Genomic DNA, 16,679 nt, shown 5'->3' on the forward strand with positions numbered 1-16,679 from the left:
GAATATATTCTTGCCCCATTTTTCCTAACTCATAGAATTAATCAAATCATCGGATGGTAAATCCCACAAGGAGCAGTCTGAGTTGAAAATACTGGATCCAATTCTTGTTTCTTTTCTACTTCCAGAGTTCTCCCCTTGTTCATCCTCGAGGTTTTCATGCAAATGACCATGCTGGTCCCCTGCAGTGCACGTGCTCCCAGTGCACAAGCTCTGGCTCCATGGAGATACATCCCCATTATCTCCAAAAAACGCTAGTTCATAGCGAAATTCAGAATCTGATCCTGAATGAGTTTTGAAAATTCTATCGAGATTCACGGAAGTTGTTCCAATAGGGTCCCAAGGCTTATTTAGTGGAAACGAGTCTGGCTCATTTATGGCCTTAGACAACCCAAATTTGATCTTTTCAATTGTATCATCTTTATTATCCTCGGGTTTAATGCAAATATTGTGGTTAGATGAAGCTGTTCCACATTGCTGCATCTGGAGGTCGATACGTCTCTTTGTGAGGAGATGAAGCATTTCATCTTTGAAGCACCCTAGGGCTGCTTCGGCCAAATTCGGAGCCTGTTGTGGTGGAAGCGTGGCTATCTCTGTTATGAGGTGAGAAAATGGCTTGTGTGTAACGGGATCAATTCCCATACCGGAAAGCTTCTTCTTGAGTTTGGTGTTCCAATGATTTTTAACATCATTGTCTGTGCGTCCCTGCAGCTGGGCAGCAATTACAGACCATCTGTTTGATACAAGGTAATCAATTCCTACCGTCAGAGAACTTTTCAGGTACTCTAATCTAACCATATAAAAATCGATGAATAGAAAACGAAAATTTAATTGTATGAATCGTTGAAGAACTCTATTTTCTGAGTTCGATGTTACCGGTTTCCGAGGACCGAGTGAAGGGTTATGATAGTCTGCTCTTCTGCCTCTGAGAATTGCCCGTGTTTGAGGTCAGGACGGAGGTAATTAGTCCATCGCAATCTACAGCTCTTCCCACATCTCTGAAGGCCTGGAAATTAATATGAATCAACGAATCATCCAGCATGACAAATTTCTTTGAAGAATAGTAATGTTATTCTGATCAAATCAAGATCGAGGAAAACCAGCGTGCTTGGGAATGAGACGCCAGTTCCTAGTTCCATTTTGAGCAATGTAGGACGACAGTTTCTGGTCTTCCTCCGGAGTCCATTGCCCTCTTTTGACATTCTCCTTTTCACAGCATGGAATTCTACCCATTTCCCAGTATGAGTTCAACTACTTTATATGATTTTCAGACAGGAACTTTTTAATATAGTCGGATGTATATTCTATTCTAAAGAGATGAAATACTAAACATGGCGTCAGTTGGTGATTCTTGGTGTTATATCACACGGTGGACTGGACGTGTAGTAGTAGTTAAATAGAAAGAACGTATGCACGGTGGTGGAGTTGCAAATGCACAAAAACTGAATGATTTTATTAAAGAATTCAACTTCCCCATTGCTCGTGTGAAGAAGAGGCTGGTAGCTCACCTGCAAGACGCCTGGTCAACTCTCTCTCTCTCTCTCTCTCTCTCTCTCTCTCTGTTTAATGTGTGTATCTGTTTCGGGGTTGACTGAGGTAACAATAACATGAGGCAAGGAAAGGTGGGTTGGGTGGTTTACAGATTAGATCATACAAAACAACAGGGATTTTTACAGATTTTTCGAAAACCAAGGTTGCTGTTGCTTCATGTTTCTTGCAAAAAAAATCACGGTTGTCTCTCTTTGATAAAATAATCATGTTTTCCTTAGCATTGCAAAGGTTTCCTGCAAGAATGTTGTTAAGTACTGAAATACATTTCTACTTTGTACTAATTTGGAAACACGTTTATTAGTTTTATTCTCCATGAACTGTATAAAAGGCTGTAAGCCATGGTTAAAACAAATATATAAAATAAGATTTCAGTTAGCTCAGTGAGCTAAATTCTTCCCTTTCAATTCTTGACATGATATCAGAGCTATAGGTTTCAATCCTAGGGCTTCTTTTTCAATTCAATTGCTCGATCAAAGAGCTGTAATAGCAAATCTGCAGTAATTTCTTCAAGCGAGTTGATGGCAAACAATTGCAGTTTCAATGATCCTCTATATATTCATCCGTCCGATACACCAGGCTTAAATTTGGTCAATGATCAGCTGATTGGAGTAGAAAACTATGGTATATGGAGCAGAGCTATGTTGATCGCACTTCGAGCAAAGAACAAAATCGCGTTGATAGATGGAAGTTGTTGCAGACCTCCGGTTGATAGCCAAACTTCACTTCAATGGGAAAGATGCAATGCACTTGTGCTGTCGTGGATAATGAACACGGTATCAAAGGAGATTTTCGGTGGAATTATCTATGCATTAGATGCTTCTTCGGTATGGACCGATCTGAAGGAGCGATTTGACAAGATCAATGAATCGAGAATTTTCTCGATCCATAGAGAAATTGGACGGCTGATCCAAGGTAATAGTACTATCTCTACATATTATTGCAAGCTTAAGCAACTTTGGGATGAGTATTCAGCTCTTGTCATCTTGCCTTCGTGTGAGTGTGACACTGCTAGGAAATATTTGGAGCATGAGCAGCAGCAGAGGCTGCTTCAGTTCCTGATGGGACTCAATGATAGTTACATGAATATAAGGAGCCAAATCTTGATGATGAGTCCATTACCCACGGTTGGACAGGCTTTTTCACTACTGTCTCAGGAGGAATCTCATAGAGCATTGCCCTCGGTTGAAGCTCCAGTAGCAGCTTTCTACACTAGCCAGACCAGAGTAGGTAGCTCCATGAAGGAAAGAGTGAACTTGTTTTGTGATCATTGTAGTTGGAATGGACATACCAAGGAGAATTGTTACAAACTTGTTGGTTATCCTCCATGGCATAAGCTCTATAGAGCACCAAATAAGGGACTAAACAAAAAGGTGTACAAAGATAATGTGAACCACAGGAGAATGTCAGCAGATGCTAACTTTGTGGAAGAAAACAATACTGATCAACCAAAAGTAGCACCGAAAGTAGCAACTGGAGCTCCGTCTTTCTTCACTCCTGGCCAATATGCTGAAATCCTGAAACTTCTGGGCAGCAATAACATACAGAATGATTGTGCACCAGTAGTGAATATGGCAGGTACTGCCTCACAAACCTTTGGTACTGAATGGATTATCGATACTGGAGCTAATGAGCATATGATTGGTGATATCTCACTATTACAAGGTTCTAAATCTCTGGTAGACTCCATTGGCACAGTAAGATTGCCAAATGATAGTAAAGCCAATGTTAATAAGATTGGTTCAGCCCCTTTAACAAATTCCATCCAGCTTGAACATGTCTTGTACATACCTCACTTTCAATTCAATTTTTTATCCGTGTCCAAATTCACAAAAGATCATGGCTGTTTTATCACGTTTTACCCACATTTTTGTGTCTTTTAGGACCTCAGGACTGGGAGAGTAATGGGGATTGGTAAGGAAAGGCATGGGCTCTACCACTTCACATCAAAGGCAGTTCCAAAGTCACTTCCAAAGTCACTTCCCAAGGATAGTTCCACTTTTCCTTCTTTTATGTCTAGTTTCGATAGGATGTATTCCTGTTCAGTTACTGATATTTGTAAGGATGTTAGTATTGATACTTGGCATAAGAGGTTAGGACATATGTCTATATCAATAATGCAATTGTTACCCTTTATACAAAGAAATGATTCATTGTCTCATTGCTCTGTGTGTCCTATATCCAAACAGTGTAGGTTAGTGTTTCCACAAATCAGTATGACCAAATCTTCTTGTGCATTTCAGTTAATTCATATGGACATTTGGGGTCCATTTCATACCCCCACCTACAATGGTGAAAGGTACTTTCTTACCATTGTTGATGACTTTACAAAGGGAACATGGACCTACCTCATGCAATCTAAGATGGATGTGCTTAGGCTAGTTAGACTATTCTTTGCTATGGTGAGCAACCAATTTTCTAAGAAAATTCGAGCTATAAGAACAGACAATGTCACTGACTTCTTCAAAAGTGAGTGCCAGCTTTTTTTTCATCCTTGGGGGTGATACATCATAGCTCTTGTCCCTACACACCACAACAAAATGGTGTAGTGGAAAGAAAACATAGACATATACTTGATGTAGCACGAGCACTTCGATTTCAATCATCCATACCACTCAAATATTGGGGAGATTGTGTATTGACAGCTGTGTACTTAATCAATAGAGCTCCTACACCACTGCTGAAAAATAAATCGCATTTTGAATTGTTATTTCATCAGCACCCTTCCTTCATTCATCCTCAGAACCTTTGGGTGTTTATCTTATGTTTCGGCTCTACCTATAAGTCACAAATTTTCACCACGGGCCGTGCCTTGTGTGTTTATAGGATACTCAAGTGTACAAAAAGGGTACAGGGTCCTTAATCTGCAATCAAGAAAGATATCAATTTCCAGAGATGTGGTTTTTCATGAACACATCTTTCCATTTGTTGTCACTAGCCAATCCCTTCTTGTTTTTAATTCATCATCTACTACGGTGGATCCCTTACTGGTCAGTGAAGAGCCAGCAATGGCCTTTCCTTTAAATGAACCATATGCAACCAGTCCTGCACCATCAGACATTCCACTACGCAGATCCACTAGAACCATAGTTCCTCCCATCTGGACACATGATTATTCTTGTTCCCTCATTCCCAAACATAATTCTAACACTTGTGCACATCCCATAGCCAACCACCTTACATATGGTCATTTCTCCAAATCATACCAGTCCTTTTTAGCAGCCATATCATCAGTCAAAGAGCCCCAATTCTATCATGAGGAAGTCACTGATGCAAAGTGGCGTGCTGCTATGGATGAAGAACTTAATGCTCTAGAGAGAAATCATATTGGGATGTTGTGGATTTACCATCAAAAGTGAAACCCATTGGATGCAAGTGGGTGTACAAAATTAAATATAAATCCGATGGCAGTGTAGAAAGATTTAAGGCCCGCCTAGTGGCGAAGGGATACACACAACAACCAGGTATTGACTTCCATGACACTTTCTCTCCCACCGCAAAAATTGTGACAATTCGATGCCTCCTTAATACAGCCGTGATCCATAATTGGCCCCTATTTCAAATGGATGTGACCAATGCGTTTCTACAAGGGGATTTGGATGAGGATATCTACATGAATCTTCCGCAGGGCTACAAAATTGATGGGGAGAGAAAGTTCTGCAAGTTGACAAAATCATTATACGGTCTAAAACAGGTTTCACGTCAATTGAATGCAAAGTTCTCATCTGTCATGGTTGAATGTGGCTACTGTCAGTCACAGCATGATCACTCCTTGTTCTATAAAAGAGATCATGCTTCAATTACTTTGCTTGTAGTGTATGTTGATGATATTGTCATCACAGGGAGCAGTGCGACAGAAATACAAAATCTGAAAACGTTCCTTCACTCCAAGTTGCAGCTTAAAGACCTTGGGCATCTCAAATATTTCTTGGGCATCGAAGTTGCTCGTTCCAAAGAAGGTATTTACCTTAATCAACGAAAGTATGCGTTGGAGCTCATTGCTGACACAGGTATGGCAGGGGCAAGGCCATTTGATACTCCTATGGAACAGAACAGGAAATTCACTAGCCATGAACTCGATTCTAGTCTGCAGCAAACTCAGAGGAATGTTCCAGCAGATGCTTTGCTACTTGACCCAAATGAATACCAGCGCTTGGTTGGTAGATTAATATACTTGACTATAACTCGACCTGACATTTGTTATGCGGTCCAATCTCTCTGCCAGTTCATGCAAGCTCCGAAGGCATCACACCTGGATGCTGTCATTCGAGTTGTCAAATACATTAAAAGAAATCCAGGCCAAGGCATCTTGTTAAAGCCTTCTGATTCCTTGTCCCTTACAGCATATTGTGATTCGGATTGGGCTGCTTGCCCCATGACTCGTCGTTCAGTTACTGGCTATTGTATTAAACTAGGGGCATCACTCTTATCTTGGAAGTCGAAGAAGCAAAATACTGTTTCACGATCATCTGCGGAGGCAGAATATCGTGCCATGGCAACCACCACCTGTGAGATCACTTGGATTGTTGGCCTTTTGCATGACATGGGGGTTCTGATTCGTAGCCCAGCGACGTTATTTTGTGACAATATGGCTGCCATTCACATTGGTGCCAATCCAGTGTATCACGAACGAACGAAGCATATAGAGATCGATTGTCATTTGGTTCGTGAGAAGATCAAAGATGGCCTTATTTGCACTAAATACATTCCTACACACCAACTCCTCGGTGACATCTTCACGAAGAGTTTGGGGAAGGACTCAACATGCCTACTTGCTTGGGTTTCTAGGTGTCTATGATCTGCATCAACCTTGAAGAACGTACAGGTTCAAGCTTGTTGTTCCTAATCACACCAAGCTTGAGGGAAGAGTGTTAAGTACTGAAATACGTTTCTACTTTGTATTAATTTGGAAACACGTTTATTAGTTTTCTTCTCCCATGAACTGTATAAAAGGCTGTAAGCCATGGTTAAAACAAATATATGAAATAAGATTTCAGTTAGCTCAGTGAGCTCAATTCTTCCCTTTCAATTCTTGACAGATGTATGGTCGGGTTTTATTTCCCTCTGTAGACCGAATGTGTGCGCCGTTTTGTTTTGGACTTGCGAATTGCAAAGGTTTTCTTTTCAACCGCTAATTATGTTCACACTAAGCAACTGTCTTGTTAGGAGGAACTAAAAGTCGATTTATTTAGGAGATGAAGAATTGAACTTACAATCGAACCCATTGGATAAAATTAAGCAGATCTTATAAAATGGGTTGGGATCGAATTTGAAGGTTTTTTTTAATAAAAATATATTTTTAACGAATATATTATGATCCTACTATAATATTTTAAAAACAATGTCACATTTCTTTTTATTTTTTTGAAAAAAAATGAAGTTTCATATATGCGTGATGTATATGTGTTTGTTTGATAATAATACACATTTCTCGATTTTTCTCATATTTTGAATTATTTCACGAAATCGCCTTGATTTTACAATTAAATTTATTTAAAAAACAACTCATTATTACCATTAAAATTATTTTTTTTAAAAGATTTTGATAAGAAGAAATATGACGATGTGATACTTTATTCCACATGGTGTGAATATTGTTATTTTAAATGGTTTTATAATGAGATACCACGAAGTTCTCAGCAATTTGATTTAGCTGTTTTCATAAAATATAGGTAAATATGAAGTAGTTACATGAACTTAAAGCAGGCGTCTTAACATGGGCTCACGACGTGTCGGTGTCGGTGTCGGTGTCGGTGTCGGTGGCTCAGATGATGCATGTAATTAAATGATACATAAAATAAAATAATATTGATAAAAAAATAACAATTTTTTTTATAGTCTGGACATTGTCTTTTACAATCGGAAGAGGGAAATGTTTAAATATTGACAGTTATTTTTATACTATTATTAAATTCGAGGAACAATTTTTTCAGATTATTATACATTTTTAAAAGTCTCGTGTTTTGTTATAGTTTTGTAATTATTATTTTTTATATAACATTTTCTTGTTGACTGTTTTTTTAAAAAAAAAACCTTAAATAAAAGTAATAATATTTTGGAATAGAAAATTTTGCAGTAATACAAGTTTGAGATGCGAACTCAAAACTAATTAATCTAATTTTAGATTAAGCTTAAAATCGTTATGGGGTATCACAATTCATCTTTCTCTGAACAAGTAAGCAAATGCAGCTCAAGATAGTCCCAAAAGTAAGAAAGCATAAGAATATTTAGGGATGTAAATGAACCAAACCGTTTGTGAGCTATTCGAAGCTCGGTTCGATAAAAAGCTCGTTTGAGTTCGTTTGTTAATCATATACAGCAAAGTTCAAGCTCGATTTTGAGCTCGAAAATATAATCAAACCAAGCTCAAACCTAAAGATATTCGACTCGTGAGCTCGCAAACATGTTTGATAATAGGTTCGCGAGCTCGAGCTCGGCTCGTTTAGGTGGCTCGTAAGCTTGAGCTTGACAAATAAAAATATTAGTACTAATGTCAATGGAAGGAATTGAACACAAGACAAATAAAAATATTAGTACTAATGTTATTATGAACTTTGCAGGATACTTGACTAATTGTTATTGGAGATGATTTTGTAATCCCTGATTTTAATAGATTCTCACCAGACTTAGTTGAAGTATTAAAGGGGTGAAATTATTTCATTGTTATTTATATGGTGATATCAGTGTATGATGAATATTCTAGATGTATTATTTTGAAATGTTCAATAATATAATCATTAATTTTTTTTAGCTCTTATTTGTATCGTTTTGGTTATTTATGAATGAATTTACATTTTTATGTCTGATTTAAAATTAGTTTATAGATATATTTAATTTTTAACAAGCTCGAGTCAAACTCAAACTCAAGCTCAATTCTATTCTTTACGAGCTCGAAAACGAGCCGAGCTCAAGCCATACTTGTTAAACATGCTAAACAAGCTATTAATGAATCAAGCTCGATCCTGACTTGATTAACATGCTAAACGAGCTTTTAACGAGCCGAGCTCGAGCTTTTCCCGAGCTTGGTAATTTCAAGACAAACCAAGATCGAGCCTGATAATAAAATCTCGAATCGAGCTCGAGCCTCAAACAATCTTAAACGAGCCAAGCTCAAGCATAATACTGTTTGATTTGGTTTGGATCGTTTACATACTAAGAATATTATATCCACGGTGTAGCATCTTGTTAACCTTCAGTTGTATTTGATGTATTTGTCCATTATATCGTGGCTCTTTGTTACCGCAATTCTTATCGAAAAATACAATTACAGTTAAAAGTTGGAAGCACTTGGAAACTAAACGTTCAAGAACCATAAACGTAACAGCACTCTTGGAATTTTAAAATACTAAAAGGATAGAAATTAAAAACTAAATGAGAATCAATTTCAAGTCCGTGTGTAGATTCACATGAGAATCAATTTCAATTTTAAAATGTTAAAATTCTAATGCAAGTTATATGAAGTTCAGTGGATAAAGTTATTGTTTCTTGAGATTTAGGTTATAGGTTCAATTATCACTGAGGTCATTTTTTTATTATTTTATTTTTTAATTTATATATCAAAATTACAGTGTAGTCTATCGCTATTTTTATAATTATATTTTGATCCTCATTTAAATATAAATCAAATTAATTATAAAAAATATTATACAAACACGTAACGCATGTGTCGATATATTAATATAGATTATGTTTGTGTCTGGATTATCCGGGCAAATTGGGGGGAGGTATGTGAGGCCAAAAAGTGAGATACCTTGGGTTAAAAAAAAATGACATAGAATAATGGGCTAATAATATAAATGGGTTTGTTAATTAAATCCATTTAATATAAAAAGAAAATGGCACTCGATAGCCATGAATAATGCTTACGTAGGCGTTGACTGACTGTAGCATGGACATTGACCTACACCGGCTGCAGTGCCAGCGGCTCATTGGTTTCATGGGCCAGCCCAATAGCATGTGGTTCCTCTCCAATTCAAAATTTGGCTCTATTTTTTTTCCCCTGTGGGATGGATTCTTTTCATCTCTGTTTTTCCCAATAAAGCACGTTACTCCATGTATTAAATTTTCATTTATTTTATAGTGATTTATAAAGTTAAATGTGTTATGATAAGGCCAAATCTTGCAAATATTTTAGGGATTTAATTTTATAATATTTGTCCTTATCTAGAATTTTTATCCCTAATTATGTGATTATTTGAATTAATAATTTTAGATTTGAATAAAAGTGAAAAAGTGTTTAAATTAAGAGATTAAATAAATTTACTAGATTTCAAAGGAAACAAAATATCAAAAGAAGGGGAATAAAATATTTTTATTCCTTGATGATATTGAAATCTTGAAAAATCTATGTAAATCTTGATAAATATCTTATCTATACTTTCTTTACTTGACATGAGCTTAGAAGGAAAGAAAGAAGGATGCCCATTGAGTAAGGATAAAAGGAGAAGAGGCAGAGACGTGAAAGCGAGGGGCAAACAGAGAAAAAAAATCAGCGCGGAAGTGAACAGCAAAGAAGGAAAAAAAGAGGAAGAGAAGGAGGCAAAGAAGAAGTACAGAGAAGGAGAGAGAAGAGAAAAAAAGACAGAACGTACAAGAAGAAAGAAGCGCAGAAGACCGCGGAAGAAAGGAACAGAAGCTACAGTGAAGTAGTATCACCGCGGAAGAAGAACATAAGGGAGGAAGAGTGAAGGCAGAAGCAGGAGGAATTCCGCACACACGCTACAAATCATTGAGAATTCTTTTCCTTCTTTCTTAACTATGTTTTCTTCATTGAATTTAAACACTGATTTTGACTTTTATTTTAAGTTTATGGAGTAGATTTTTATAGACTAAGGCCATGATAGGGGCCGAGACATATTATTTTTTGATGTTTTGAGTTTAATTCAATTAGAATATTTATTTGATTCATTGATTGATGTCGTTTATCACGTGTTCTTTTAATCTGGCCAATTAAATTGAATATTTGTTGGTTAATCTAAAACCGGAAGGCGATAGATTAATATTTGCTTCACACATCAATCAACACATGGTTAAATTGACTAGAAATAGTATTCGATTTCAGTGTGCGACTTTAGGTTGAAAAACTGAAATTTCACAGCGATCTAATGCGGTTAAATCTAATTAAATTCAGTTAGGAATAATTGGACTGTTAGATTTAATTAGGTTTATTAATTCGAGGAATCGTTTAATAAATAATTTTGGGAATTCCGTCGTGAATTAAATAATTAATTTAATGAATATGAATTTGACACGTAGATTATAAGTTGTCTCGGTACCGTTGTGCGCCTCAGTCGTTTTTAAATAATTTGAATTTTCGTCTAATTTAATAATTTGGATTTTTTTGCTTTAGTTAATTTATTTAAATTGTTTAATTTAGTTTTGATTAATCTATCTCCCATCATTTGAACTTTATTAGCCTAAATTAGGAAAAATAATTCATATTCTAGTAATTAAACATCGATCTCTGTGGGTACGATACCTGGACTCATCTCCAAATACTATTACTTGACCTAGTCCGCTTGCTAGATTTATTCCCAACCGAAATCGTCGGTCATGTTATAATCTACTAATTTAATTTTGAATTTTTGTGCAGTTGACATATATAAACTCCCCCAAATTTTGTAGCCGACGGTTCAAGTTTATTGTATCCAAACTAACATGTCTATGTTTGGTTGAGCAATCGAAAAATGATGATTGCGCTGCTGTACGATTTAAAAGATTTAAGTTGTATTTTTACTATCAGTTATAATTTTTTATACAATGACAAGCATTTGGTCCTACATAACGGCACAACTATATTAACACGATAGGATTATGTTAAATTCTAGTTGCCATTTTTAATTGTTAAAATCAAACCATTGAAGAGGGAGAAGGATGGTCTTGCAAATGAATAATTGTTATGGTTCGACATTTACCATCTTTGACGTAAACCATGTCAACTCCCAAGTTTGTCGGTGATCATGAGGCCTATCACCCACTTGCTCTGCTTTAATATAATGGAAACTTATTTAAAAATACTCAACCCTTTTTTCAACTTTCTTTTTAATATTTTTTGTGAAAAAGTAAAAATTTATGGTAAAAAGTAAAAATTTATGGTAAAAAGTAAAAATCTCAAACTCTCATAATTTACCAAACTACACACTTTATAATATTTTTCTCTCTACTCAATTGTGATTTTCTTCACAAATGAGAGATCTATTTATAGGAAATCTTTACAAATAATCCAAAAATAAAATACATCATTACCTACATCATCACACACTAATTTTCAATATTTACAACTCTTATTTTCAACATTCAAATATTCAACATTCAAATATTCAATACACACATTTTAAATATATTTTTCAACACTCCCCCTTGTGATGATGATCATAATGATTGTCTTCATTACGTGTTTTTATACTACCTCGTTAAAAACCTTACTAGGAAAAACACATTGGGATAAAAACCATATCAAGGGAAAAAGAGTGCAGTCACGTAAACTCCCCCTCATGTTGACACGAACAATTCTTCACAAATTTCGTAGATTGCGCATCCCAATATTATATATGTGCTTTCTGAATATTGACGTAGGAAGTGCCTTTGTGAAGAGATCTGATGAGTTTTCACTTGATTGAATGTGACGAACATCGATACATTTATTCTTCTCTAGCTCCTTGGTGAATGCGAAGAACTTAGGAGGAATATGTTTAGTTCTGTTGCTTTTTATGTATCCCTTTTTCATTTGAGCAACACATGCAGCATTATCTTCATATAGTATCACAGGCTTCTCGTCGAATGATAATCCACATGAGATTTGGATATGTTGGGTCATTGATTTTTACCACACACATTCGCGACTTGCTTCATGTAGTGCAATAATCTCGGCATGATTTGATGAAGTTGTTACGAGCATTTGTTTCTGTGAACGCCAAGAAATTGCAGTGCCTCCACGAGTATATACAAATCCAGTTTGGGAACGTGCCTTGTGGGGATCAGATAAGTATCCAGCATCGGCATAACCAATTATACTTGGATTAGCATCTTTTGAATACAAAAGTCCCAAGTCTGTCGTTCCTCGTAGTTAACGGAATATATGTTTAATTCCGTTCCAGTGTCTCTTTGTTGGATATGTGCTAAATCTTGCCAACAAATTTACGGCAAAAGATATATCAGGCCTTGTACAATTTGTAAGATACATAAGGGCACCGATAGCACTTAGATATGGCACTTCTGGACCAAGAATAGCTTCATCATCTTCACATGGACGGAATAGATCCTTTTCTATGTTTAATTATCTAACAACCATTGGAGTACTTAAAGGATTTGATTTATCCATATTAAAACGTTTAAGGATCTTTTCTGTATAATTTGTCTGGTGAACAAACATTCCACATTCTTTTTGTTCAATTTGTAAACCCAGACAATACTTGGTTTTTCCAAGATCCTTCATTTCAAATTCTTCCTTCAGGTATGACACAACTTCTTGAATTTCCTTATTCGTTCCAATGATGTTTAAATCATCAACATTTACAACAATAATTACACATCCGGATGTTGTTTTCTTAATGAAAACACAAGGGCATATTGAATTATTTACATATCTCTTTTTCATCAAGTGATCACTTAGTCGATTATACCACATTCGATCGGATTGTTTTAACCCATATAATGATCTTTGTAATTTCACAGAATAACATTCTCTGGGTTTTGAACTTTGTGCTTCAGGCATCTTAAATCCTTCAGGGATTTTCATATATATATTACTATCAAGTGATCCATATAAGTAAGTTGTAACAACATCCATAAGACGCATTTTTAAATTTTCAGATACCGCCAAGCTAATCAAATACCGAAACGTAATTGCATCCATCACGGGAGAATACGTTTCTTCATAATCAATTCCAGGCCTTTGAGAAAAATCTTGTGCAACAAGTCGAGCTTTATATCTTACTATTTCATTTTTCTCATTTCGCTTTCAAATAAAAACCAATTTGTATCCAACAGGTTTTACACCTTCAGGTGTAAGGACTATAGGTCCAAAAACATTACGTTTATTTAGCGAATCCAATTCAACCTGGATGGCTTCTTTCCATTTTATCCAATCCTGCCGATTTTTACATTCACCAAAAGATTTTGGTTCATGATCTTCATTATCATTTATGATGTCGATTGCCACATTATAAGAAAATATATCATCAATTTCTTCTATATCTTTTCGGTTCCATATTTTCCAGTATTAATATAATTGATAGAGATTTCATGATTCTCGTCAGTTTGTGGTTCTGACAGAACATTTTCATCATCATGTGTTTCTTCAGGAACACCATTCTCTATTTTGTGATTATCATGTGTTTCTTCAGGAACATCATTTTCTCTTTTGTGATCATCGTGTTTCTCTATGAATTTTCTTTTTCGAGGATTTGTATCCTTGGAACCGACTGGCCTTCCACGCTTCAGGCGTTTAATGACATCATGAGTATCTTCAATTTGTTTCTTCGGAATTTCAATTCGAGCAGGAGCATTTGCAGCATGTATATATGATTTAGTTACCCCTTTTGTGTCTGCAAATGCATCTGGTATTTGATTTGCTATTCTTTGCAAGTGTACAATTTGCTGTACATCATTTTCACATTGTTTTGTTCTTGGATCCAGATGTAACAATGATGATACATACCATGTAATTTCCTTTTCGGTATGTTTATGTTCTCCCCCTAACATTGGTAAGATTTCCTCATTAAAATGACAATCAGCAAAACGTGCTGTGAACACGTCGCTTGTCTGAGGTTCAAGATATCGAATGATTGATGGACTATCATAACCGATATAAATTCCAACCTTTCTTTGAGGTCCCATTTTCTTTCGTTGCGGTGGTGCAATAGGCACATACACCATACATCCAAAAATTCTCAGATGAGAAATGTCTGGTTCTTTACCAAATACAAGCTGCAATGGGGAGTATTTATGATATGCACTTGGTCTGATGCGAATTAATGAAGCAGCATGTAAAATTGCATGTCCCCATATAGAAATAGGGAGCTTTGTTTTCATAATCATTGGTCTAGCAATCATTTGCAGACGTTTAATCAATGATTCAGCCAATCCATTCTGTGTGTGTACATGAGCAACAGGATGCTCAACAATGATTCCCATAGACATACAATAATCATTGAAAGTCTGGGAAGTAAATTCACCAGCATTATCAAGTCTAATTTTCTTGATTGTATAATCGGGAAATTGATTCCTCAATTTTATTATTTGAGCAAGTAATCTTGCAAATGCAACATTTCGAGTTGACAATAAACATACATGTGACCATCTGCTGGAGGCATCAATCAATACCATAAATATCTGAATGGTCCACATGGTGGATGGATTGGTCCACAAATATCACCCTGAATACGTTCAAGAAACATTGGTGATTCAGTTTGGATTTTGGCTGGTGATGGTCTTATAATAAGTTTTCCAAGAGAACATGCTTTACATTGAAACTTATTATTCTGAAAGATCTTCTGGTCTTTCAGCGGATGACCATGTGTATTTTCTATAATTCTTCGCATTATTGTTGAACCAGGATGTCCCAATCGATCATGCCAATTGGTTAATATTGAAGAATTATCAACTACCATGTTTGATTCAATCGGACTTATATGTGTATAATGCAATCCAGTAGGGAGCATTAGTAGTTTTTCAATCACATATTTCTTTCCTGATTTATATGTGATAAGACACATATATTTCTCATTCCCTTCATTCATTGTTTGAGTATCATACCCATGGGAATATATATCATTAAAACTCAACAAATTTTTTTTCGATTGTGGTGAATATAAAGCATCATTGATCAAAAATTTTGTACCATTAGGTAACAAAATTGTGCTTTACCACATCCTTTAATCAAGTCTACAGGACCTGATATTGTATTCACCGTTGTTTTTGTTGGTTTTAGTTCCAAGAAATATCTTTTATCTCGGAGGATAGTGTGCGTTGTACCACTATCGGGTATGCAAACTTCAGCTTTGCTCATAGCATTTTCCATTTTTTTGAATTTCAAAAAAATATGCAATGAAATAAAATTACTGGCAATATATATAACACATATCATAATTATACAATAAAACATTATTATATGAATACATGAAAAATAAATTATTGTACATTTATATTCTACCACTATATTGTTCATTTTCAGAGAAATCATTGAGAAAATCTGCAGCATCAATATTGTTCATTTCTATCTCACCAACATATTGATCATTTCCAGAGAAATCATTCATAAAATCACCAGCATCAAAATGAGTTGAATCACTCAAACGGTCACTGCGTTCAGTGAAGTTGGTCTCCTTTTCTTTCCCCTTTAATGATTCTTTATAAAGTTTACAAAGATGCTTAGGGGCTCGACAAATACGGGACCAATGTCCTGGAGTACCACATCTGAAACAATAACTTTCATATCTTTTTGAGTGATTCTCATTAACACTTGTATTTTCATGATGCCTTTTCTGTGGATGGTTTGGGACGCTCTTTTGAGATGAGTTATAAAAATAACTATCTCTATTGTTTTCAAAACCACGGCCTCGACCACGACCACGGCCAATTCCACGTCCACGTCCACGTCCACGACCTCGACCTCGACCTCGACCAAAATCTTGTCTTTGAATTTGATTTTGGTTTCGAGGTTTAAATTCATTTTTACTTACAGCATTTACTTCTGGAAATGCTGTTGATCCAGTGGGTCGGGACTGATGATTTCTCATTAATAGCTCGTTGTTCTTTTTCGCCACAAGAAGACAGACGATGAGTTCAGAATATCTCGCAAATCCACGTACTCTATATTGTTGCTGTAGAGTAATATTTGATGCATGAAACGTGGAAAATGTTTTTTCAAGCATTTCAGATTCTGTGACCTCATGTCCACAAAATTTTAGCTGCGAGATTATTCGATATATCGCTGAATTGTAATCACTGACTTTCTTAAAATCTTGGAATCTTAACATATTCCATTCATCACGGGCGGTCGGAAGTATAACTTCCCTTATATGTTCAAATCTTTCTTTCAATCCTTTCCAAAAAGCCATGGATCTTTTTCAATTAAATATTCACATTTCAATCCCTCGTCGAGATGTCGACGCAAAAATATAATGGCTTTTTCC

General features: G+C 35.8%; 1 protein-coding gene and 1 long non-coding RNA gene across 4 annotated transcripts; one reads left to right on the forward strand and one right to left on the reverse strand.

The window, feature by feature from the left end:
* Nucleotides 1–14: 14 nt before the first annotated feature.
* Nucleotides 15–1,230, reverse strand: LOC142532314 (transcription factor MYB80-like). The gene is made up of 3 exons (XM_075638636.1): nucleotides 1,098–1,230; nucleotides 874–1,003; nucleotides 15–730 (listed from the first exon to the last, which is right to left on the reverse strand). Exons 1-3 carry the CDS (start codon nucleotides 1,228–1,230, stop codon nucleotides 25–27), a joined length of 969 nt encoding a protein of 322 aa, XP_075494751.1. The 3' UTR covers nucleotides 15–24.
* LOC142532319 (uncharacterized) lies at nucleotides 229–11,230 on the forward strand. 3 transcript variants are annotated; one of them, XR_012816546.1, is made up of 4 exons: nucleotides 229–360; nucleotides 456–600; nucleotides 709–1,519; nucleotides 11,138–11,230. It is a non-coding gene; the product is annotated as an uncharacterized LOC142532319 (long non-coding RNA). The 3 variants fall into 3 exon arrangements; XR_012816547.1 differs by lacking the exon at nucleotides 11,138–11,230 and having other exon boundaries at nucleotides 709–1,236; nucleotides 1,339–1,938; XR_012816545.1 differs by lacking the exon at nucleotides 11,138–11,230 and having other exon boundaries at nucleotides 709–1,938.
* The last annotated feature ends 5,449 nt before the right edge of the window (nucleotides 11,231–16,679 follow it).

This window comes from Primulina tabacum, chromosome 2 (genome assembly GCF_025594145.1).
Source record: "Primulina tabacum isolate GXHZ01 chromosome 2, ASM2559414v2, whole genome shotgun sequence".
In the NCBI taxonomy this organism is placed as follows: domain Eukaryota; kingdom Viridiplantae; phylum Streptophyta; class Magnoliopsida; order Lamiales; family Gesneriaceae; genus Primulina; species Primulina tabacum.